The 26,206-nt window shown below is 36.7% G+C and overlaps 1 protein-coding gene across 2 annotated transcripts in view; it reads left to right on the forward strand.

Moving 5' to 3' along the window:
- Positions 1 to 24,757, forward strand: part of LOC126979711 (MICOS complex subunit Mic60-like) — a 32,052-nt gene extending 7,295 nt beyond the window's left edge. For both annotated transcript variants that reach the window (XM_050829181.1, XM_050829182.1), the window contains 12 exons: positions 1,020 to 1,146; positions 3,413 to 3,576; positions 4,580 to 4,705; positions 5,525 to 5,597; positions 9,622 to 9,710; positions 10,913 to 11,023; positions 11,385 to 11,502; positions 13,717 to 13,851; positions 17,355 to 17,458; positions 17,988 to 18,089; positions 19,953 to 20,038; positions 22,990 to 24,757. In XM_050829181.1, coding sequence (XP_050685138.1) covers positions 1,020 to 1,146; positions 3,413 to 3,576; positions 4,580 to 4,705; positions 5,525 to 5,597; positions 9,622 to 9,710; positions 10,913 to 11,023; positions 11,385 to 11,502; positions 13,717 to 13,851; positions 17,355 to 17,458; positions 17,988 to 18,089; positions 19,953 to 20,038; positions 22,990 to 23,167 — 1,413 coding nt within the window. In that variant the 3' untranslated portion in view covers positions 23,168 to 24,757. The remainder of the gene's footprint in view (positions 1 to 1,019; positions 1,147 to 3,412; positions 3,577 to 4,579; positions 4,706 to 5,524; positions 5,598 to 9,621; positions 9,711 to 10,912; positions 11,024 to 11,384; positions 11,503 to 13,716; positions 13,852 to 17,354; positions 17,459 to 17,987; positions 18,090 to 19,952; positions 20,039 to 22,989) is intronic.
- The last annotated feature ends 1,449 nt before the right edge of the window (positions 24,758 to 26,206 follow it).

The following is a 26,206-nucleotide window of genomic DNA, read 5'->3' on the forward strand; positions in this document are numbered from 1 at the left end:
TTATACGTGATTGGGTGTGTACAAAGTACACATGTCAGAAGTGAAACCTGCATTGTGTATGAACTTCTAAACTATATATGAAGTCCTGGTACATATTGCTAGGATGACATATGATTTCACGCGCTACCATATTTATGTTGTCGTAGTGTCTATGTAATACATCGTGCGCATGACGTCAGAATATATTAAGGTATACTCGCGTCATACATATGACAATCTCTTCTTTAACTATGATCGCTTGGTACCAGAACACTGTATAATTCTTCCTTTCTCATTTTCTTCCACGTAAATAAAATAAAAATCATTTAATTCAGACCATTATAAGTCCATATATTGTAAGTAGAGTAATACTTAAAACTATGTTAGTAAAATTAAAAATTAGCAAAATTATTAAAACATTTAAGTATTTAATTCATAAATCTGCGTTGTTTTGAGGCATCAGGTAGCTGGGTGTGTATATGAACCCAGTCTATTGTTAGTACTCGCACGAACCGTACGCATCAGTGAGGCTATCCGTTTGCGGATGATTGATGAAAAGTCATCCACGTGTGCATCCGTAAACATACCTGATGCGCTACAGTACCGCCGGAGCCCCAACAACATCCTGAAAGCATTGTATGCCCGCCGCGTATATCCACCCCACAGGGCACGGGTATATAAGGACTGGCAAAACGCCTTGAACAAGGTTACTTTAACCTGTGCGCTACAACGGTAGAACCTGCGGGCCAGCATGTTGCAGCGGACAGCCAACGCTCTCCGTTCCCTTTCAATATCTGCATCGTATTTAAGGTGCTCAGTTACAATATGGCCAAGGTATTTGAACTCAGTAACCCTCTTTAGTGGAACACCTCCGAGCGTTACTGGTGGCACATAAGTCGGTTTTTACTTTGCTGCCTTAAAGACGAGCAGTTCACTACTTTTTACTGTCTCGTTTTTTCGTTTCATCGACTTTCAAATCACAACGATGCTAAAGAAGTTTTCACTTTAAAAACTGTACACTTATTTGTTTTTTTTTTCAGATCGTCGAATCGTCTGTTGACGACTTGGATAAGAACTATTTTACGGCGATTCAAAGCTCTTTGAACGACCGAGAAGGTCTGTCTAAAAAGGCTAGAGAAGCGTCTACAAAGGCTAAATGCGCTATTGGTATGTTTTAAGATGGTCCTGACTTAGCACACTTCTAATTTTAACCATTACCTACATAGTATCAAATAAAGTCGCTGTCTGTATATCCGCTTATCATTGACGCACAATAAACAACTAGAGTCACAATTAGGTTAAAAAATAATTAATAATTGAGCAGAGTTTTCGTTCAGTTGTGTTTCGACCGCGCTTTGAATACACCGCCAAGCATTAACAAAGTGTTCAGACAAAAACTGTTCATAGAACAGCATATCCGAACTCAAAAAGGACTGTGTGTCGTATTTCAGGTAAAAGCCCCATTAAATTAACAAAATTTTGTAACTAACTTGACGTTTTGATGACAATGATTTTGCTAAATACTTACATTTCAATTGCTAAAACAAAATGTTGTTGTCTCGTGTTCCTGTGTCAGTACTCTTAATGAGCGTATACTAACTTTGAACATTACTACCACGAAATGAGGTGTTTATTTGTTTATCTACACCCATGCTTTAAATCCTCTATTAAAGATTCTAAAACAGGTTATTGCCAACATTAAAACACCCAATGTCCTAATAACCATTACATAATCCAAACGAGTGTTGTAATAAATTCAGTACAACATTATATCATCCGTTTTTATAATAACACTCCTTTGAATTATATTATTGGTTACTAGGACTGTCTTTTTTAATGTCAGCAATAAGCTAACTGTTTCAGAATCTATTATAGAGGATTCATATTATGGGTATAGATAAAGTCTTGTACGCAACTGTTGATAGTTAGATATTTAAACATTCATGTGATAATACGAGGGCTGCACTGAAAATTTCGGGAATCAGGGAAGTCATACAACATTACTATTTAAAAATGTATTTATTGCTTTTCGAAGTATTCTCCGCGAAATTTGACACATTTTTCCATACGATAGAAGCAAACATTGTAGCAACCATTCCATTCGGAAGTTAGGGTCTCCAAAATGGTCGTTTTGTAGTCGTCCACAGCTTCTTCAGGTGATGAAAATCATTGACCACGCAATTTATTCTTTATTTTAGGGAAAGTATAGAAATCATTAGGGCTTAGGTCGGGGCTGTACGGCGGATGATCTAATAATTCTATGTTTTCTTCCTCTAAAAACTCTTTTTTTCTGTGCGCGGTGTGAGAACTCGCATTGTCGTGATGGAGGAGGATGCGGCGGTTGCAGTTCTCTGTACGGAGTTCAGAAACGACCTGTGGCAAACAAATGCTAGCATACCATTCTGCATTAACCATTCTTTGTCCCTCAAGAGGAACAGTCGCAACATGGCCGGTTTTCGAGACCATTTTTTTGCAACACTCCGTGAACGAACAATTTTTGTTGGCTTTAACTCATTTTCGAACACCCAAACTCGTGACTGGTTTTTTGTTTCGGGTTCGTACGTGTATATCCAGGATTCGTCACCTGATACGATGTTGTAGCAGCATTTCAGGATCCTGCGTGGAATCTTTCGAGAGTTCTGACGCACCAAGTAACGCGAGCCGCTTTGTGCTCTTCATAGAGCAAATGCGGTATCCATCGGGAAAACAACTTTTTTACACCTAATTGTTCATGTAAGATTATTTGTATTTGACTCATGCCAATGTCTAAAGTTGCCTTAATTTCCCAGTATCTCACATATCGATCTTCCTCAATTAGCTTACGCACAGCATCAACGTTTCTTTGGTGGCTGCAGTTTTTGGACGACCTTGACGGGGATCATCACTGAGCTTGACACGTCCACGTTGAAATTCAGCAAACCAGCGATAAATTGTGGTTTTGGATGGAGCTTCATCACCAAATGCAGAAATCATCCGGTCAACACACTGTTTTTGTGTTAAACCACTTCGAAAGTCATAATAAATCATCGCTCTAGAATTTTCTCGAGTCAATTCCATTTTCTCAACGACTAAACAAGTTTGACAAGACCTTGTGAAGAGACCGAGAATCTTTTTTTAAATAAATAAATGGTATTCGATGTTTAAAACCAAGGAGTTTTAAATTAAAAAGATTTTAATATGACAGGAACAGTGGAAATATTCCATTCCCGATACTTTCAGTGTAGCCATTGTATTATCACCCCACATTCGTGTTTTAAATACCGCTTATTACGCAACAGTTGCATTAATAAGTATTATATTATATAATAGTTATTAGTATATTTACGCGAAGGCTTAAGAAGTTTTGCTGAAGGCAATTTTTGAGCGGGATTGTGTGTCTAATAGTTTATTGAGCGTTACACATTGTGTTGAAAAAAAGCCTTTCTTTCACCAGAGACCCTGGACCGCATGATAAAGGCCGGAGTGAAGGCCCCGCCGGAGAGCGTGGCGGCCACACAGCGCTACATCCAGCAGTTCCGCCGCGATCTCTCCGATGCTGAAACTGCCTACCGAGACTGTCTGGAGAAAGCCGTGCTCTCTGACAAGTACTGGAATAAGGTATACATTGTCATAGTTAGTTAGTTTGACTGGGCTGTTTGCGCACTTAGCCTCTGCATTTGGTCATAGTGATGCAAGCTGAAAGGGCACCTAGCAAGAATGGGTCTCAGTGAATCAAACCCGTGCAACGAACAAAAACCCAAGAACCCAAACACATCCTACTCGAATGCCATTGCCAGAATCAGGCTGGGGTGTCTTAAAGTACGTTTACTCAAAGCAGAGGACCTGCCTGGACCCTCTGCGGATCTTACGCCTCTTAAAAAGAATAGGTCTTGAGAATACAATTTAAATCCCGGTACACGTTTCCTAATCAGGCAGGGGGCACAATAGATCCCAGGATTTAAGTGCATCTAAATCCCCTTCTCATAATAATAATAGGCTATGGCCTATTATTATTATTATGAGAAGGGGAGCTATTAGCATTATGGTGCGCGTCAGTTAATCGTCTTACTCCAGCCAGCTCAGGCTGTCCCAGAAAGATAGCACCCTTATCTGACTGCTGCAGGCATCTGGGAGCGATGCTGGAGATAGGAGAATTTGTACCGGTTGTTCGGAAACGGTGGAAGGCTCCTTTGCAGAGGATGCCAGCTAGATTATGGGGACCACAGAGTTTAGTGAGCAGGTTGTTCAGCTGATGGTATATCATACGCGCTGCCCATTACAATGCAGTGCCACTCAGGATTAAAAATCAAAAATTACACAACAATTGCGCTCGTCACCTTGAGACATAAGATGTTAAGTCTCATTTGCCCAGTATTTTCACTAGCTACGGCGCCCTTCAGACCGAAACACAATAATGTTTACATATTACTGCTTCACGGTAGTAATAGACGCCGTTGTGGTACGCATAATCTAGCCGGTATCCTGTGCAAAGGAGCCTCATAAGTAAATGCCCTAAGTCGCCTCTTACGACACCCTTAGGCCTGGGACTTCTCTAATCATTTTATGCCCCGGGGAAGCACAGGAAAACTAATATTAACCAATTATAATTTAATATTTTAAGGTGGAAACTGCACGCAAAGCGTATAAGGACGAGTTACAGTTGCTTTTCCCGGGAGTCGACCTCACGGCCCGCAAATTGCATATAAATGGCGATACAGACTTGTTACTTATTTACACGCTGAAACAGGTATTTATTATTGCATATTTTATTATTATTTAAGTAAAAACTTCTTTAGCCGCGTGGGATATTATTGGTAGGGAAAATACTTATTGATTTGCGTCACCGACATGCTTATAGCAGTATATCTGTAGCTATACTGCTGACGTATTGTGCAACATTAGTACTGTGTGTAACTAATAAGTGAAATTGAATAGATTTAGTGAAAAGTGCAATGTGTATATACTGTACATTTTGTTTTAGCAATAAAAATGTAATTATTTAGTAAAATGATTAAAAACGTCAAGTTAGTTACACAATTTTGTAAATTTAAAGAGGCACTAAAAATGATTTCGAAACCTAAGTGGCAGTGGGCAGGGCACATAGTTAAACGGACAGATGGCCGTTGGGGCAGTAAAGTCCTCGAATGTCGACCACATACCGGAAGACGTAGTGTTGGTAGGCCCCCCACAAGATGGACCGGCGTTCTGGACAAGATCGCCGAAATACGTTGGATGACGGCAGCGCCGAACCGATCGTCGTGGAGATCTTTGGAGGGGAGGCCTTTGTCCAGCAGTGGACCTCTTCCGGCTGATGATGATGATGAATTGGCACTTACCCGAACTACGCCACTCCATCATTTTGAAGTTTGGATATGCTGTTATTTGGACAGTTTTTCGCCGAACACTTTGTCATTGCGTGGCGTTGTATTCAAAGCGTGGTCGAAACACAACTGAATAAAAACTAAGGTTTGATTTAAACAATTTTTGAGCGTGATTGTGAGTCTAATTGTTTATTGTACCTCAATTTAATAAATTATTTGCTCATTGCTGTTAAAAATTGTTGCAGATTCAATACCTACAGAATGAATTAGCTCAGCTGCAAACTGTAAGGGAGCTTAAAATCAACAGAGCTATTGAATGTAAGAAGTTTACTATATTTTTATCTATTTTATCACTGTTGTACCTCTATAGCATTTGAAGGTGGGAAATGTAGCACTGCTCGATTATACGATAATTTATATTTATATATTTAGTTATATATTACTTTTTTTTTAAATATTTGATATTATTTAAACACGACTCATATTGGATGTAGCACCTTACAAACTAATTTGTTATATATATTACAGCCATTGTAAAATACTCTTATTTGATTGGAAAGAGTGGCCGTTGAGTTTCATGTATGTTCTTCTCACGAGCTCTACTTTTTAGGAACATATGGTAGATTCAGTAATTTAAAAGAAATTGTTGTAGTGACGATTCAGAAGCGCTTAGTTTAAGCCTATTTGAATAAAGTTTATTTGACTTTGACTTTGTGATAAAACGCGAACTTAACTTTTTCATTGAGCTGTCTTAGCTCAAGCTCAAGATGATCTCAGCTGTCAAATGACTATAAAAACGAGATCAAAGATTATCCTAAGCTTACATTCAGCTAAGTTTTACGTAAGTAAAGTCTTAGTAAGCTCTATAGATAACTGCTTCAGGGGGCCTCCTAAAATCGATATTCGATATATCGTGGCATTAGTCGTGTCGAATCCTACTCTTAGTTACATCTTATTCAATGTCGAAACGATGATTGAACGAACGAAACATTTTTCGATATTATCGGTCTAGCCCTACTCTTAGTTGAAAATGTCAGAGGCGAATATTCGAATTCGACAAACAATCAAACGTCACTTTTACGATAATCTCAACGACACCTTCTAGGCTGTCGTTGCTATTATTGTTTCAAGTTGTATAGATATATTTTCAACAGGTTTTATTTACTACCAAGTGATTTAAGTCACTTTGTTGATCGTTTATTCGTAGAAAGTAATGCAAATGGCCGCCTGAGAAATAGGAAGTCATCGAGAAGGGTTGAGTTACTTTTTTTTTCATTTTATTATCCGCAAGTTTTGTAATAATTTTTCAATTTTAAATGGTCAGATTATATTCATTACATAATTTTTTCATATTTACATTTTGTGTAAATGATGCAAATTGGTGGTGCAGAGTCTGGCATGGTTCTAAGCGCCTAAGCTATGTTTTGACTTTTGACACTTAGCAGCGACATAGCACAGATTATACATAGTTTGCGCATAATTCATTCACTCTAACATCGTAAAAAAAATCAAAATATTAGTCTATGGTAACATATTTGTTAGAGTAGGATAGGTGCGATATATTCGTGTTATTATCGTATCGTTCCGAATATATTGATGTCGATTTTGCGAGTAGACCTACAAGCTTCTGTGATCGGCTCGATAGCTTGATGTTGCGTAGTGACGTCACTTCACTGTGTGTCGTCTACTGCAATTATGACGGGGAGTGTTCCGAAGAGCTGTTTAATCTTATGTCTGCTGATTTTAACCTTTTTTTGTACTGTGATAATATTTATAATGATGATGTACCAGTAGGAGGCTCCTTTGCACAGGATGCCGGCTAGATTATAAATAAATAAAACGGCGCCTATTTCTGCCGTGAAGCATACGAAACACAAAAATGCAATACATTACTATGTATAAGCATTATTGTTTTTCGTTTAGAAAGGCGCCGTAGCTAGTGAAATTACTGGGAAAATGAGACTTAACATTTTATTTATTTATTTATTTATTTATTTATTTATTTATTTATTTACCACACACAACAACTATCATTACAGGTATTACCTAATGCGACAGTTACAAACACAAGAATATGCCAAAAGAAGAAAAAAAAAACACAAGAATAACTTATATACAAACAACAAACAAATCAATCTAAAACTAATCATACAATAGCAAAAATTAATAAACCAAACATTACATTAGCAAAAATACATCACACCAGAAAATACAAAAAACTTGAACATACAACTATTTATCATAACCAAAACCCTTGCGAGTTCACTCCACGTACACCTAAAAATGTCCACTTTGTTGTGGAGTTTATTTATATGGCGAAGGGCTCTAGTTAAAGGCGACTTTGCCGACACATTTGTTCTCGCCATCGGAATGGATAGTAGTGGCGGATGGAGGCGCCTCCACACGTACCGGTCCGGCACACGGAGACTCAAGCAGCACAGAACTCCCGGATTGTGCTCCTTCCCGCGCAACAACTTCACCACATACGCTGCTAGAAAAAAATCCCTACGGACGCTCAGCTCAGTATATCCTACCATACCCAGCACGAACAGTGTCGGGTACATGAGTGGGTAAAATGGGTATACTCCATATAACTTGAAGTATAGGTGCCTGACGAATTTGTTTTGGACACGCTCTAACATCAACCTGTACTTATCCTCATAAGGGGCCCATATCGCCGAGTTATACTCCAAACGACTCCTTACTAGTGCATTATAAAGTACCTTGACGGTTGTAATATAAGTGAACTCTTTAGTGTCTCAAAACAAACCCTAAATTCCTATAGGCCTTTTTGCAGGTTTTAAGAATATGCTCTCTAAACATAAAGTCCGATGTAAACAAAACACCCAGATCCTGTATCTGCTTCACGCGCTGCACTGTATCCGTGCCTATCTTGTAGTTATACAATATAGGTTTACTGGCTCGGGTAAAACTTAAGACACAACACTTAGCAGGATTCAAGTCCAATTTGTTCTCCCTGCTACAGTCTATAAGTTTTGAGATGTCGTCTTGTAGGTGGTCGCAATCCGATTTTTCCTTTATTTGGAGCATTAACTTTACGTCATCTGCAAAAAGGAGACATTTGCTGTGCTTTAGGACCTCTGGCAGATCCTTTATCGTAATGATAAATTCGAGAGGTCCAAGGTTACTGCCTTGACTTACTCCAGATCTCGTAAAGTAGGGCTCCGATTCGTATCCATTAAAGACTACATACTGCTGTCTGTTTCTCATGTAAGAAGCCCAGAACTGTTATTTATTTTGGCGTGCAACCTACATCCGCAAATTTCCTCAGCAATACGTCATTGTCGACAGTGTCGAATGCTACCACATCTAGCTGTATTCTAGAGTCCATTGCTGGAACCAAATATGTCATCAGATTTAGTAGATTTGTGCCAGTGCTTCGGGCTGGACGAAACCCGTGTTGAGAGTCGCACAATTGCGCTGACACTTGCGCGTACAGTTTGCGATGTATAGCTGACTCGAACACTTTTGCCGGCGTTGATAGGACTGCCACCGGTCTATACACACTGACATCTGGTCCCGCTTTACCCTTCGGGACTGGAATAACTCTCGTGGTTTTCCATAATTCAGGGAATGTGCTACATTTCACGCATGTATTAAAAATGTATTGAAGAGGCTCAGCTAGTACCCTACTACAATTCTTAAACAAGAATGCTGGTATGCCATCCGGGTCTGCGGAACGCTTTGGTTTGAGGCGCACCAGAGCTTCACTAACTTCCGCCAGCTAGTCAGTAAGCTCTTCTAAGTGGACGCGCGCGCTGCTTGCGCCGTAGCATGCCGCCGGTCCTGCGTCCAAAGGTGGCTTTTTGCAACTGTAAACACTTTCAAAGAACCGAACGAATTGCAAAGCACTTTCTGCATTCGTGAGAAGTTTGCCAAATCAAAATTAATTGCTTATTCGATGACCCCCTTCTTGCTTTTATATATCCCCAAAAGGATTTCGGATCAGCGGAAAACTGACACTGAATCTCTTATGTCCGAAGTAGAAATGGACAAGACATCTAATAAATGAAACTTCCGAATGGATAACAAATGTTATTAAGTGGTTTCTAAAATAATATATATAACTGGACGCAGCTCTTATATTACAAAATCTGTTCGGCTCCACCTTACCAGTGGAACTGCTTCGCCTGGGCTCCAGCATACGGAATTATACTATCACCATGTACAAAATTTTAAGTGAATTCAAACAAAATTGCAGTATAGGCTAATGTCGTTTACTAACTGATAATTCATAAAAAAAATTATGTACCTCATTGGATTTACAGTCCACTTTAACTTTTATTGATAACGTCTTGATAGTACTTTTCTTTTCATATAGGCCACGATGAAAAAGCATTAATAGAAGCCAAGGTCGAAGATATGATCAGTAGAGAAAGACTGGAGAAAGAGAAGGAATTTCTGAAGAAGGTATATTTATATTCTATTTGTATACTAGTAGTTGTTAGAGGTCGCGCGAAGGTCTACTCTGTTTCTTTCTATCGAGAAAATTTATTGTAAAATGAAATGAATTTTTATTTGCAAGAATCATTGTACTTAAGATATTAACATAATATTATTAATAATTCAATATGTTTCGTCAATTCACATGCAAAATATGTTATAAAATTGTCTAAATACCAACACACTACTATTATACTGAAACATGTCGGTTTTCACAATTCTATCATTAATATTTATAAAATTAAAATTCAAAGATATTATAAACAACAACAAGCCTTAACTAATTTAATAATCCATTTAGTACCTATGTATAATGTAAACAAATTCATTGTCATAAAAGTACATAATTTACATAATATATTATTATCAATAAGACAGTTAGGATATCATCCCCACTATCTGGATGTGTGGCGGTCTTCCACAGTGCGGTTTTCAAGGAGCTTTCTTCCACGTACTACAACGCTGTGGAATGTTCCTTGTGCGGTGTTTCCGGGACGACACGAATGGGTACCCTCAAAAAGAGTAACGCTCTTGTGATTCCTCTGGTGTTGCAAGAGAATGTGGGCGGCGGTGATCACTTTACACCAGGTGACCCGTACGCTCGTTTGTCCTCCTATTCCATAAAAAAAATAGACTTATTCATAATACCTAATAATTCATTTTGTATTGAATAATTGTTTTTGATATTTTAATACTAAAATCGTCAACAATGATTTATACAAAAAGCCTGACTTGTCAATAGACCACATAATAAGAATCAGAAAAAAGTTAAAATTGTGTTTTTTAGGTAGGCCTTTACAGGCAGTGTATTTTTTTTTAAATTCAATCAATGTCCTTTTGGAAATGAGACAAACTGAATCCATTGATCATCCATTGTGTCAAGCAAGTGTAATGTGAGTGACAATATGACAAGTATTGACAGTGTGGAGTTTTATTTAAATTCATTTATTCAGAATTTATTGCATTTATGCTTTATATTAGCGTAAGTGTGTGTTTTTAGTGGTAATAAATTAGTACAATAATTCTTGAACTTAATTTGACAAAATCTAGTTTTTCGAAACGACGTTTCGAATATTTTACAGGATTAAAAATAGATTGCATTAAGATTGCAAACAAATATTACAATATTACTTATTACTTTACTTACCCTACTTTCTGTTTTTTTCTAGAGCTTAGAGATTCAAACTGAAGCAGACAAGAAATTAAAAGAGACACTGAGAAAACAGTTCGAACTGCAAGATGATGTTATGAAGAAAAGACTGGAAGCTAAGGAGAAGGAGGTAGGAACGAAGGCAATACTTATTAGTTGCCGAAGAAGAGGTCGATACTAATGCAGAGCAAATAGTCACTTAAGAGTCAATAAAAACTATTTCAGTACCGTTTAAAGCCCAATATTTCGGTGAACGAAGAGCTAACAAATAACCAATTGAAAATTTAATCATCAGGCTTAAATGCTGTATTTACCAGAGCCTCACGCTCTCGCCACTCAGCTGTTGGAGGGTTATTTTATTTTTTCTGCTTACCCTGCTTTTGGTCCTTCGAGCCGCCCTCAGATACGGTGGTTATTGCGGATCGTCAGAATAACTTCATAATTTTTCAAGTTCGTCTAATACAATTATTTAAAATGAATTTGTTTTTCAGGTGCTGAATATGTTCAGTCGGTCGGTCTCCGAGCAAGTTGAGAAAGAGCGAGTTAAATTTAAGAAGGAATTAGCAGCAATGTCCGGCAGGCTACTGGCTATCGAACAGACGCTGAAACGTAAGAATTTCTTTATCTTTTTATTGCCGCTGTCAGGCCTGTCTCACTCCCCGTGTAGGTATCGAAATCGTAAATACGCGCGGCGGCCTCTACAGAGAGGCTATCTAGTAAGGACTCACGAGCGAGCAGTGACGCACGTGCGAGCTTTCGTGTCACCTTAATCACCGATCCGACCGATCCTTTCGAAACGAGAAACATAAAATAAAAAACAAAAAATATTACATATCATTGCGATACAAAATTATTTTTTTAAGCTTCCTAATGACGCTCTGAAACAATCTAATTTAAAGTGTTATTATTATTATGAAATTACCATTCATGATGCTACCTGTTTATTTCCTATACTAGGTAGGTTGCACTATGCCGTGGTCTTCCAACGCATACATTACTATCTGCATTTAATGTAGGTTTGACAACGAATAAATATTGATTTAAAATTAAGATTACATACCTATTAATATTACAGAAAAAACTGAGCTATTTTTATAAGAAGACCTTATACTGAGACAGTTTTAGGTAAAGAAGTCAACCCTAATGTCGTAAGAAGAGGTAAAATTCACGTAATAGAAAGAGAGGCATGTTCTAGGTGAATAAAAATGTAGATTAGTAGCGCTGTGCGATCTGAATTACACCTTATTGTATGACAGCACTAGTCCCTATTTCCTTAATTGATTTTGCAGACTTTTATTATATATTATATATTCTTTGCCGCTGTGGAACACCGTGACAAAATTCATAGCCATGGATATTCAATTCAACTTCACTTGATCACATAATTTTGTCCCATAGTTTGCAGATTGCCGAGTTTAAGTCCAACAAACAAGCTGAGATTTATGAATGGTACAAGTACAAGATGTTTGGCTCAGCGGTAACAGCCATTGGGCTTACAGCTACACAGACAGTTAAATCCTTGATTAGACTCAGCAACACCTCAAATTAATTATCCTAATATCAATTTCTGGTTGAGCAGGCTATCTATCAACTGTAAATCTAAATTAACTTAGAGAATCTCTGTTTCAATTTCGTAACATATTATATGTACATATAATACATATATCATACAATATGTACATTTTTTTGATCATTTTGTAAAAGCATCAAACAATTTTAACTTAACAGTATTTCATTATTGTTATGACAGTGTTTATAAAAAGTGCTATTGTGCCCATGTAGTGTACTAACATTACATGTTGGGGGGTAATAAATAGTTAATATGTTAATTCATTTAAAAAAGTCTTTAGGAGCTAGGTAGGTATATTATTATAATCTTAATATTATACAAATCCAGTGTCCTGATGTTTGTTTCCAGTGAACACCTAAACTAATGAACAGATTTTAATAGGGATTACTTCATGGAGTGTAGTTTAGTCCAACTTCAATTTGGGTCCCATAATTGTTTTTATTTCCAATATTTGTTTTGTATCGACATATTTTTTATGAGGTAATTTATTGACGTACGGTTTGACAGTTCTGATGTGAAACAATTTCATTATAATAACAGGGAGCATATATTACGAAATAATTCTTGATGTTATGAAATATTATTGACAAATTCATAAAAAAATAGTACTTTTTAAAAAGTACAGAATGTCTGTCGGGTCATCCAGAAGGTTATAAATAGTCGCACTATAGCCCTCTTTTACACAAATATGGTATTAATATCGGCTGCGTTGCCCCATATTAATATTCCGTTATGTTGATGTAGGTATCGGACGGTTGGCATAGTCTGTAAACTGTGGAGACATGGGTCGGACCATAAATCTGTCCATAAATCTTGGTACTAATAAATATTTGTTTTAAAACTTTTCTCAGTTTCTCGGTTTACTTAACTCGGTTTTAGTGTACACAATCATCCGCGAAATTATATGATGCATTGGTACTCCAAAGCATATCTCACAAGGCGGATGTTAAATGTAGTGGGGATCCAATCAATCGGCTACAGTATAATCCGAAATGTAAAGCGTATCAAGGCAGTTTGCCCCCTCTCATGCCAGGATTCCGGCTAGATTATGTGGACCACAACGGCGCCTCTTTCTGCCGTGAAGCAGTAATGTGTAATTATTATTGATTCGGTCTGAAGGGCGCCGTAGTTAGTGGAATTACTGGGCAAATGAGACGGCGTATCAACTACCACCAGCTGAACGTCCTGCTCGTCCCGTCCATTTTTGTCTAAGTTCGTAAACATTATATTCGCAAGTAAACGATTTTTTCCAGAACGTGCGTCCGCCGAGGAAGAAGCCCGTCGCTCCCAGTCGGTGTGGGCCGCCAGCGAGGCGCTGCACGCGGCTACCCGCAGGCCCGCGGACCACGTGGCGCTGCGGAACGAGATAGCGGCGCTCGAGCGAGTCGGTGAGTTCACGACTGGATGCATTCGTAGCAAAGGGTACGATAGCGGGCGCGAACTATCTAATATATGGAGACATCGCTTACGTCCGCAATGTAGTGACTAAAGTTGCGTACAAATTAGCGAGCCCATGTTCGACCCGACTTCACCGTCATTTACCATATCATATCAAAAAAATCATATCAATATAGGCTTCGAAACGCAACGCATATGGTTCGAGTAAGAGAGACAGACTTATGCAACGACTGTACAGCGTCATTCTTACACCGCGGACCACAGACAAATTTCTTTTGTTCATTCTTCCATAAGCGATTCAAACGCCATTCGGTTATAGAGACATCATGGTACGAATCTTAGCGATTGATTTTAGGTATCTAAACTGAGCTGCATCGGAATTGAATCGCTAATAAAAAATTGTTGGTAAGCCTTCTGTTCATTCTTGTAAACCGAATTTGCAATTACTTTAAAGTTACAGGCACCTGAAGACTCCATATGCCTGCAATACCTCCTTCAAATTCACATATTTTTATTGAAAATAGGATGTGACATCACTTTTCACAAAGAATGAGTCAGACTTACTTTTTTTTCTTTATGCCTGCAATTAAACTTATTATTTAATAACCTGATGCGCGGTAAGCGGTAATAAGCGGTCGCCCCATTCCCAATCTGCGGTATCATTAAGAAAGTAATTTATGTTACAATAACCTTTACCAGACAAACGTTTTTAACAATTCTGTTGAATATCGTAACACATTTGTTTTGAACATTTTCGGGGGATTCATATCAATAATTATCCACTATTTCATATTCGTCGCGCGAGACAAAACTACATCCCTCCTTTAATGCGGTCTCAAAAGCCGATAGCGAGCGTATCGCTCCGCCTACATTGCAGGCGCCACGCTTGGGGACACTACGGTCTTCTTGGGTATCACGTTAGATAAAAAGTTTCAGTGGGGTCCACATATTACCCATCTAGCAAATAGACTCAGCTCTGCGGCATATGCAGTTAGAAAAATTAGAGAGTACACGAATGTTGCGACCGCTAGATTAGTGTACTTTAGTTATTTTCACGTACGGTATATTACTATGGGGTCCTGCTGCTGACATTGATATAGTGTTTGCTCTGCAAAAGAGAGCTGTTCGTGCTATATATCAGCTTGGTTATAGACAGTCTCTCAAAGAAAAATTTAAAGAAATAAATATTATGACTGTTCATTGTCAGTACATTTATGAAAATTTAATATATGTTCACAAAAATCGTCACCTTTTTGCTCTTAATAGTGATTTTCATTATTATAACACTAGAAATAAAGGATTGCTTGTAACTAATTCTAGTAGGCTTCATAAGATACATAATAGCTTTAAGGGTAAATGTATACACTTCTATAATAAAGTCCCAGCCACTGTTCAGGCATTATCTATAAATAAATTTAAATGTTTTATAAAAAAATGGCTCTGTCGTAAATCCTATTACTCCACTGCTGAATATCTAAATGATTGGACAGCCTGGGACTAAATTGTGATTATTTTATAGCGATAGAAATGACTGTACAATATTGTATATTTTTATTGAAAAGAGCGCAAAAAAAAGAATGCTGGGAGAGTTTCTTGCGCCGCTTCTTCTCTCTCAGAGCGCCATTTGTTTCCGAAGCGGTAGTAGTATCTAGTAGTATAAGAAATGACATCAAAAAGAATTCTAAAGGAATCAATTTTGAGAAAATAAATGCCTTTTATGCCTTTTTATGCCATGTTTGATTGTTTGCCGCGCGTAATTTGTACTCACGAATTAAGTTGTTGAGCCAAAGTTTATTTAAAAAAATATATTTAATTCAAAAATACATCGCAAGTCTATTATAACAATAATAGATCTACTAACTAATTACAATCAATATATACTTATTTTAAAGCTTACAAAAATTAATATTCCCCACTCTAATATTCTAGTTAAAGTGCTGAGGTGAAATTGCACCTAAAGCTAATTTGGCTGTCACTCTTAACTCACGCAAAGTCGAGTGCCTAGCGCGGCGGGCTCGAGCGGGATAGCGTATATAGTTCGCTAGAGTTCGTATATAGTTCGATGGATAGTTCTGAAATATTCGCTCTTAATATCAACACTACGGGCCTAGTCAACAAGCGACATAATGTGCGGAACAGGAGTATCAAACAAAATCAGTCTGTCTCTAGTCGTCGTTTTTATTAGTGAATTGACGATAAATACTAAAAAAAATGCGAAAAAGTTGTTTTTTCTAAAAAAAAAAATCGTTAATTGAAAAAAATGGCGTCATTATTAACATCATTCTGCAAACCATTGCAAGAATCTATATTGTACTAATAAATGTATGGCCGGTTTTTTCCTTCAGTTATACTGTAAAAACTACTTAACCGATCAGAATAATTCTTTTACCATTAGATGCAGCGTGTTTCGGAGAAGATTTTAGTACATAAAATGTTGGTGATAACTTATTTAGAACCTATTTTTTTTTACCTAGAAATGCCTATAAATTCGCAATACAACTAATTCAGTCCATGACATTTCATTACATATAGTGATAATTCATACAATGAGCGAGCGCGGGGTATTGCCGGGTCAGCATTTGTTACAATTCTGATGAAATGTATTAAATTTAATTACATTTTGTGATTTTTAAAATAATTTACAGGCATTTCTAGGTAAAAAAAATAGGTTCATCATTAGTAATCAAAAACATATATACTAAAATCTTCTCCGAAACACGCTGCATATAATGGTACAAGAATTATTCTGATCGGTTCCGTAGTTTTCACAGTATAACTAAAGGAAAAAACCGGTCATACATTTATAAGTATAATATAGATTCTTGGGATAGATTCTGACGTCACACTACGCTTCAACCTAATAGCATTGCGTTTCGATGTTTTATATTTCGCACGTATTTATTGCACTTTTGTATATTTAACATTTATTATTCAGCACAAATGTAATAAAAAAAAAACTATATATAGATAAAATCTAATATATAAAATTCTCATGTCGCGGTGTTTGTAGTTAAACTCCTTCGAAACGGCTTGACCGATTCTCATGAAATTTTGAGTGCATATTGGGTAGGTCTGAGAATCGGACAACATCTATTTTTCATTCCCCTAAATATTAAGGGTGGTCCATGCCGTATACTTTTTTTTAAATTCTTTTGCCATTTTTTTTTTTAATTTGATTATGAGCCAACATTAAAAAATACATACGACTTTAAATTTTCACCCATCTACGATCAACAGTTGCTTTTGTATCGCGATTTTAATATCGGCAATACAACGTTTGCTGAGTCAGCTAGTAAATAATAATAAAGATTAGAAAAAGTAATATTTCAACTAAATTTAAGTTTCATGGATATACATGCCCTATTATACTAACATAATTTAATATTATTATAACTCTTTACTCACAATTATTATGGATTTTTTTGTGAATTAAAGTTTTTTTATTATTATTAAAACTTTTTTTATAACATTTTATTTAAATTTTTATTTACAGGAAAGAACGACAAATTGGTCGAAACAGTATTGAAAGGAATACCCGAAGACGCTCGAGAGAAGGGCATTTCAACGGAAAAAGCATTGCGGGATAGATTTGACACGGTAAGTAATAACTGAGTCATAACAGGAACAGGAACCAGAAACAGACATAAACTTATAATGCCTACTACTCGGCTAAGTCGAGTTAGTAAGTCTTTTGTGGGGCGATGTATATGCTTTTACAACAAGATCCCAGAAAATGTTCAAAACAAATGTATTACGAAATTTAGAAACATTTGTGTGGTAAAGATTACTACAACATTAATGACTTTCTTAATGATACCACAGATTGGGAATGGAGCGACTGCCCTCAGGCTATTAAATACTAAGCATAATTGTACGATATTACTTTGTAACCATATTTTTTTTGGAAAAAATCCCGCTGAGTTTCTTCTCAGGTCTGAGGCAAACTATTTCGAAAGGGTGGTAGTTTTTGACTTTGAACAAGTGATGTCACATCCTGTTTTTAATAAAAATATTTGAATTTGAATATTACTTGTTTTTATTACACAAAAAAAATCTCGAAGATGGTCAGGATCACTTACCACTTGGCGATACAAGTCGTAAATTGATCACAATTATCAATTTCCAGGTTGAACAGAATGTAATGAAGGTCGCGCTCATCGGCCGCGAAGGCGCCAGTCTGCCAATGTACTTCCTGTCTTGGTTGCAGTCCAAACTACTGTTCCAAAAGGTATCAAAGATTTTTATTATTGATTTTTGAGATTCTGCATGTATATTTTTTTTTAAATTACCCAAAAGAGTCTACGAAGCGTTAACCGACACACAAAAAACAATATTAATATTTATAGTAAAGCAACTGTTCAGGCATTATTTATAAATAAATTTAAATGTTTTATTAAAAAATCCTACTACTGCACAGCTGAATATCTAAGTGATCGGACAGCCTGGGACTAGATTATGATTATATATATATTATATGGTAGATTATGATTATTTTATAGCGATAGTAATGACAGTAAAATTTTGTATATTTTATTAAAAAGGGCGCAATAAATAATAATGCCTTGAGAGTTTTTTGCGCCGCTTCTTCTCTCTCAGAGCGCCATTTGATTCCGAAGCTGTAATAGTGTCTAGTATATTAGAAATGACATCAAAATGAATTCTAAAGGAATCAATTTTGAGGAAATAAATGCCTTTTATGCCTTTTTAATATGTGAACATGATGTAAAATTACTAATATGGAGAAAGAGGTGGGCGATGACAGGATCGACCAGTCACCTCAAGTAGAGCCCGTTTATGAGCATGATGAATCACTCATCACTCTATTCGACATTTTAGAGAAGAGAATCATCAAGAAGTAACATTATAAGTGATCATTATAATCCTAGCACTGGGACACTAAAATAATATGAACAACATGTGTACTTATGAATATTAGATATGGGACGGTGTACCAGAATTTACTTAGGACCTATGGATTTTAGTGGACATAAATCGAGGATGCGACAAATTGCAATTTAAAGAAAATATTTGTTAGTCTGAATAGCATAGATTATAGAACATGTAAAGTACAATAATAAATGATTGATGATGATGTCTATATAAAGCCTCTTGCTTTCTAGACAACCTATGAAAGCAGGCCAGGTTTATTACTTTAGTGTGCGTGACAAGCTACGTCTTAAACTGGCGTTTTGTATGTCACTTTATGTGAGGATGCGTGAATTGCACAAAATAGAGGTTAACCTCAATTTGTTGCGAATTTATCACAGCTGTCACAGTCTATCTAGACGTTCAATGATTTAAGAGTACAAATTTTAAAAAGAGCGACAATCACGTACCATAAACAACTAGACACCCAATCGCCTATTAAAAGGTCGTCAAAAAATGTCCAAGCGGCGTTGTATATACGTATAATTAAACTTATCGTTATAACATTAAAACACTCATTCAAATTAACCCCTTATTTCGAGGCAGTAATGTTCAAAGTCTATTGTATACGCTCATTAGAAGCTCGATTGCAAACACAAAACAAGAACATTTTGTTTTAGCATTTGAAATGTAATTATTTAGCAAAATGATTAAAAACGTCTTAAAGGGGCACTTACCTGAAATACAACACTGCATCCTTTTTAAGTTTGGATATGCTGTTATATAGATAGTTTTTTTATTGAACACTTTGTAATTGCGTGGCGTTGTATTCGAAGTGCGGTCGTAACACAACTGAACGAAACCTCTGCTTAATAGAGCGTAGGTAGAGATTTTTGAGCGTGGTTTGAGTCTAGTTGCTTATTGTACGTCAATGAGCAATCAACAATTATTAATCTTGTCAGTGTAACGAAACATTCGCTGTAATAATAACATACTTATAGTGCATTATCACTCTATATGACAATCGTGTACTCCACACATATCATAACATTATTTAGTTACAAACTGTATTGCACGTCCCATTTTTTATGAAAGCCACCACCGCCCACATTCTATTGCAACAGCAGAGGAATCACAGAAGAATTTTCGGCCTTTTTGAAAAGGGTACGCACTTTTTTGAAGGTTGAGCTCATTCCAGAGCTTATAAATTATATTTTTTGTTCAGTTTGCTGCGATACCAGAAGATGAGTTGAACAACTTGCCGACAGATTTCACTAACCTGGACACTTTTGACATCATTCAGAGGGCAAGGTAATGTACATATTTATTCAGTTATTTATATAAAAGAATCTATGATTCTATGTGGTAGTAGGGCTTGTTCCTGTATAACTGATTTTTTATTATGCTAACACTTTTATACAAATTATCTAGCCCTAAAGTAGGCATAGCCTATGCTATGGATATAGACCACCGTCCTGTATAAGTAGCACTGTTCCATATGTTTGACAGCTAAGTATTTGTGACTATTTGAAGCGCCACTCGCGAAAGTCCAGAGAACTAATTTTGACGTACAATACAAGTGGCTGCCAGAGAAGCGTACAATTCTCTGAAGTATTTTTGCATTTTGAATTAATTTTCTTCGTTTTCCGTGTCATTTATACTTCAGAAATCAACCTAATAAAGTACACATTTTTTGTGTAAATAGTTTTCCTATCGATTTTTGTTAAGCTGAGGTTGTCATCAATAGTTTTAGTACCGCAGACTCTCGCTACATGCCAACAGCGCCAAAATGGCGAATATCAAACAGGCACAAAAGCACTTTGACAGTGGTACATAGTAGGGGTCAGTGGTATAGACTATAGGTACAACACAGCACTTTTCATTACAATATACATACTTAAACTTGATAAGTAACGCTAACAGTGCTCCTGGACTGGATGGAATATCAAACCGCCTTTTGAATATTAGCAAAAAATATATTACTCCCCCCCTGACGAGCATATGTAATCTAAGTTTATCTCAAGGCATTTTTCCTACTGCCTGGAAAATGGCTGCAATTGTTCCTATTCATAAGTCGGGTAACAAATTGAATCCTACGAACTATAGACCGATTTCTTTATTAGGATCATTCTCAAAAATTTTGGAAAAACTAGTACACAAGCGATTGACAAGTTTTCTTGACGCACATAAAATAATATCTGACAGACAATTCGGGTTTCGCACTAAAAAATCAACGGAAAACGCTGTAGACTTAGTAACAAAAATTATTTCTTCCAAACTAGATAAGCAGCAAGCATGTATCGGTGTATTTTTAGACCTCGCGAAGGCTTTTGATACAGTCTGTATTCCTATACTTTTACGAAAACTTGAGCTCCTAGGTATTCGAGGTAATTGCCTGAACTGGTTCAAAAGCTATTTAATGTGCCGAACTCAGTGCGTTATAGTGGATCATAAGAAAAGCAATCCAAGTACAATAGATTTTGGCGTCCCCCAAGGAAGTATATTAGGCCCCACGTTATTCCTTTTGTATATAAATGACATCAAAACTAAAGTATCCAGCTCTGACGTCATCTGTTATGCCGATGATACAGCTCTTTTATTTTACGGGAAAAACTGGGATACTGCACTACACACAGCGGAACAAGGAATGAGGAATATTGCAACTTGGCTACAAAATAATCTTCTCACTTTAAATCTCACTAAAACACAGTACATCTGTTTCCATAAAACGAAAACTTCATCCCCTTCCCACATTTTTGATATTAAAGTCCACACATGTCCTGTTGCTCTATCTGGCCCTTGATCTTGCAATAGTATAAGTAGAACTACTCATATAAAATACTTAGGAGTCGATGGACGAAAACTTAAACTTTAAGCAACATGTTAATACAACAGCGAAAAGAGTCCGCAAGCTGATCTATATTTTTAAGAACTTACGCGCTTCGGCATCTTTAAATCTGCTAAAAACCATTTATTTTGCAATCGGTCAATCTATATTATCTTATTGTATCACCGTATGGGGAGGGGCGGCTACTTCACACATGATACTCTTAGAAAGAGCACAGAGAGCTGTCCTTAAAGTGATTTTTAAAAAACCTATTAGATACCCAACCCATAAACTATATAAAGACTTAGAACTTCTTTCTGTCCGAGGTATATTTATCTTGCGTGTTATGACAAGCATGCATAAGGAGGTCTTGAATTTGCCTAATTATAAAAACCTACTAGATAGCCGTTCGTACAAGATTCCAACACCAATAATAAATACAACATTTGCAAGTAGATTTAGCCCATTCTTACATACATATATATACAACAAGGTAAATTTAAAATGTTCTATTAAAAATTGCTCGGTCCATCAGGTCAAATTTAAAATACAGAGATGGTTACACACACTCACTTATGCAGACATGGAAGCTATTCTTAAAGTGATAGCTTAGCATTCATATAATGTTAATACTTTGTAACATGATTAAGCAGATACTAACACTCACTCACACCCACCCTCAAACACACACACACATACACACACACCCAGAGACACACACGTGTACACACACACATATACAGAGTGCACTTTTTGACCTTTCGGTTCATATTGTTAACCTTAGGATGTAAAATGGTTGCCTACAGGACAGGCTACGCCTAGTGTAGGGACCAAATATAATGTAATATTATGTGATAAAGTGTCTGTATATAATAAATAAATAAATAAATAAATAAACAATCAAAGTACATATAATCCATGACTCGGAAACAAACATTTATATTAATCAAATACAGAGTAACGCTATGATGGCGTATTAATAAAACTATCTAACTAAATTATCTACTATCTATAATCTATCTACTAATATCTCCTAAAATTTAAAGTAAATATATGTAATCGTATAAATGATCGAAGTTTATCCTATCAAGTTCAGCCAACTAAATAGGCTGGGTTGGGTTAAGCGTGTATCGTTATCATCATCATTATCAGCCGGAAGACCTAAACACCTCCCCAAAAGATCTTCACGACGATCGGTCCATCGCTGCCCTCATCTAACGTATTCCGTCGATGTTGACCAGATCGTTGGTCCATCTTGTGGGGGGCCTACCAACACTACGTCTTCCGGTACGTGGTCGTCATTCGAGCACTTTACTGCCCATATTCTGTCCGGCGAACTATGTACTACTCCACATCATCTCTGATTCCATCTCGCAGGGAAACTCCTAGCGTGTATGTGATATAATATTTTATATTATATGATAATTTGTTTTAGATATCATGTAGATGACGGTGACTTGCAATCGGCGCTGCGGTACATAAACCTTCTACAGGGTGCTCCAAGGGCGGTCGCGCGAAGTTGGCTCGAGGCCACCAGGAAGCATTTAGAGATCAAACTGGCCGCTGAAGCCATCATGGCTCATGCATCTGTGTCTGGTCTATTGTATTTGTAGAAATCTTTTAATTTAAATTATTAGCGTTCTACTCGCTCTGGCTACAAACTTGTAAGAATATTCGACGTGTTAAAAATAGTTAAATATTCGACGTCTCCGTCATAGTATATATTAAACGGCATTATTAGTTAAATTAGTATTTAATTTAATAAAAAATTGCAACCTTAATTTTTTCGACACAAATTTAACATGCTGTAGAGAGGTGAATGACCGCGACCGAAGTGTTATTTATACGTGTACGTGTTTTGATTAAACGGACGTATTTTAGGAATCGATTAACCACAATGTTTCCGTAAATTTCTTAAGTTAATTTATTCTAGTTTTTCTTACAACCTTAAGATACTGTGGGATGATCGTTTTGGATTTTTACGCTTACCTGTTTTTACTGTTACTAATTTTCTGACATTATTTAAATTTGTAAACATTATAAAAAATACTTTATTAAATTGATGAACTTATTTGTACGCGTCACCGCATTAAATAAATATTTTCAATGTGCCAGTTGTATACATAGATTTGGCGGCCATGTTGTCGTATTTTTGTGGTCGCGAAGAAAATGAATATCGGTCATTTACCTGTCGCTGCGTCTCTTCTGCCCGCGTACTGATGTCATGTCTCTACGAACCCTGAAATATAAGCAATTTTGAGTTTTTTAAATGACCCTATGTTTGAATAAACTTTGACTTGACTTGAGGAAAAAATATAACTGAATTAAAATGTTTTTTTTTTAATGTGGTGGAATATGAGCTATCGGGCGCTTGTGTCACCTGGTAAGTGATCATCGATACTGGTGTGATAAATGAAACCTCCATTGTCCATAAAACTTGTCTGTTATTTAATATATTAAGATTCAATAGAAATGCTATCATATAACACATGCTTTGATCACACCAAATACATTAAACAAGTAAAGGACATTTTTTTTATTTATCCTCTTTATTCCCAATGTACAACCTTTTCTCAATTATCAAGTGTTGATGAGCATAATTATATACTTTAATCGATCGAGTATTTCATGAGATTATAATATGAACGAATATTTAAAATATTTTTATAAGTAACGAAATTTGTAGAATTTCAACAATAACTATTTCGTTGTTACCTGTTCTTGTAATTAAATAATGTCACAGCAAAACTGTCAAATTGTTCATCAAAATTTGGAATTTAAAAAATATTATGAGTCACGAATGAAAATAAAAACTATCCTATATTTCAAGTTGGATCAAACTGCACACAATGTGAAAAATTTGATTAAAATTCGTTGAGTAGTTAATTGCAGTTAAATTATACTGATTCTGCAATGGATAGGTTATTCGTACTTTCGTAAAAAATTGTTCAATCTATTATTAAACATAGTTTTAATGCATATGGTGTGCTCAAGCTCTTCGACGCTAGCATAATAATATATTGTATAACTAATTTCAATTTCAATTTGGCGTTTTTGCGACGGTAACTTGGGTATGGTCGTATTTAATAAAAATAGTAAAAGTATCCACAACACATTGTGTGTGTTATAGAAAATCGTAACAGTGTGGTAGTAGGCATTATGTAAATATGAACATTATTTAAAATTAAAGTTCGGCTACCAAATGAGTTTTATTTTCTACTTGCCACCCACTATTATGTAAAGCAGTCAGAGAAAATAAAAAGAGAATTCCAAATAAAATTTGAAAACAAAATTTTATGAACAGTGCCAGATTGCCAATTTCCGTGCCAGAGCGATTCATAAAATTTTGTTTTCAAATTTTATTTGTGTTATAATCCTAGAAGTAGGGGTTATCACTTTAAAAACAACAAATTGTTAAGAATTCCAATACAAATCACTGTATTATGTACAGATTTTATAATTATAACTTTTAACTTTTTTTATTGAAAAGAAGGACAAACGAGCGTACGGATCACCTGATGTTAAGTGATCACCGCCGCCCACATTCTCTTGCAACACCAAAGGAATCACAGGAGCGTTGCCGTTTTGAAGGTACCCATGTCGTATCATCTTCTGGGGGTTAAATTGGACAAGGTTCAATTTTCCCCATTCCGCGACCTTTACAAGAGTGGACTCGATAGAAGACACAAGTTTCTCCCGGCACTGGTCGACGATTTCCTTAGAGAGACCTGCATGGTCCGTGTATACGGCATCGCCCGTGCTGTCGTCTGCATAGCAATGAATGTTGGAAGTGTACAACATATAATTGATATGCAAAAGAAACAGTGTGGGAGATAGCACACAGCCTTGAGGCACTCCAGCGTTCACGGGCTTCGGGTTCGAGCAATAACCGTCGACAACGACCTGTATGCTGCGCCCAGTGAGGAAGCTGGAGGTCTACTTGCATAAGCTCTCGGGAAACCCAAATGATGGAAGTTTTGAGAGGAGCGCCTTGTGCCATACACGATCAAAGGCCTTAGCTATATCCAGGCTTACTGCCAGGCCTTCCCCTTTGCTTTCATTAGCCGCCGCCCATCTATGTGTTAGGTATACCAGAAGATCACCTGCCGAACAACCATGACGAAAGCCGTACTGCCGGTCGTTGATCAACTGGTGACCGTCTAGGTATACCAAGACTTACAAATATACTCTCTCGGAATTATTTAACACTGCAGAATAATCAATTTAATACAAAGCATTATATACCTCTCCTCTACTCGCCTCACCCTTCACACCGCTACACCAGCGCCACCTCTCAGACACCCGCTGCTCACCTCACTTGACTAATTACAATTATTAGAATCGAGTTGATTTCTACAGCGCCTTCCAGTTTATTTTTTATGAAAAAAAAAGTGACGCGGCGGCTTTGCCTGATGGTAAGTATGAGTAATTAAGATAGTAACGCGGTACTGCTAAGGATTATTGAAATCAATAGCAGTGTCATCTAGGAACGCCAATTTGAAGTAATGCTTAAGGCCCGGTATCGACCAAAGAGGAGAGGAGATGTATTTTGATAACTAATCAGATTTCGTTATTTCCACATCTCCTCTCCGCTCGGATTCGGTGGAAATGGACCGAGTGGAGGAGAGGAGATGTCTCATATTTCTATAGAA

The sequence above is a fragment of the Leptidea sinapis genome, chromosome 4 (genome assembly GCF_905404315.1).
Source record: "Leptidea sinapis chromosome 4, ilLepSina1.1, whole genome shotgun sequence".
Taxonomy (NCBI): domain Eukaryota; kingdom Metazoa; phylum Arthropoda; class Insecta; order Lepidoptera; family Pieridae; genus Leptidea; species Leptidea sinapis.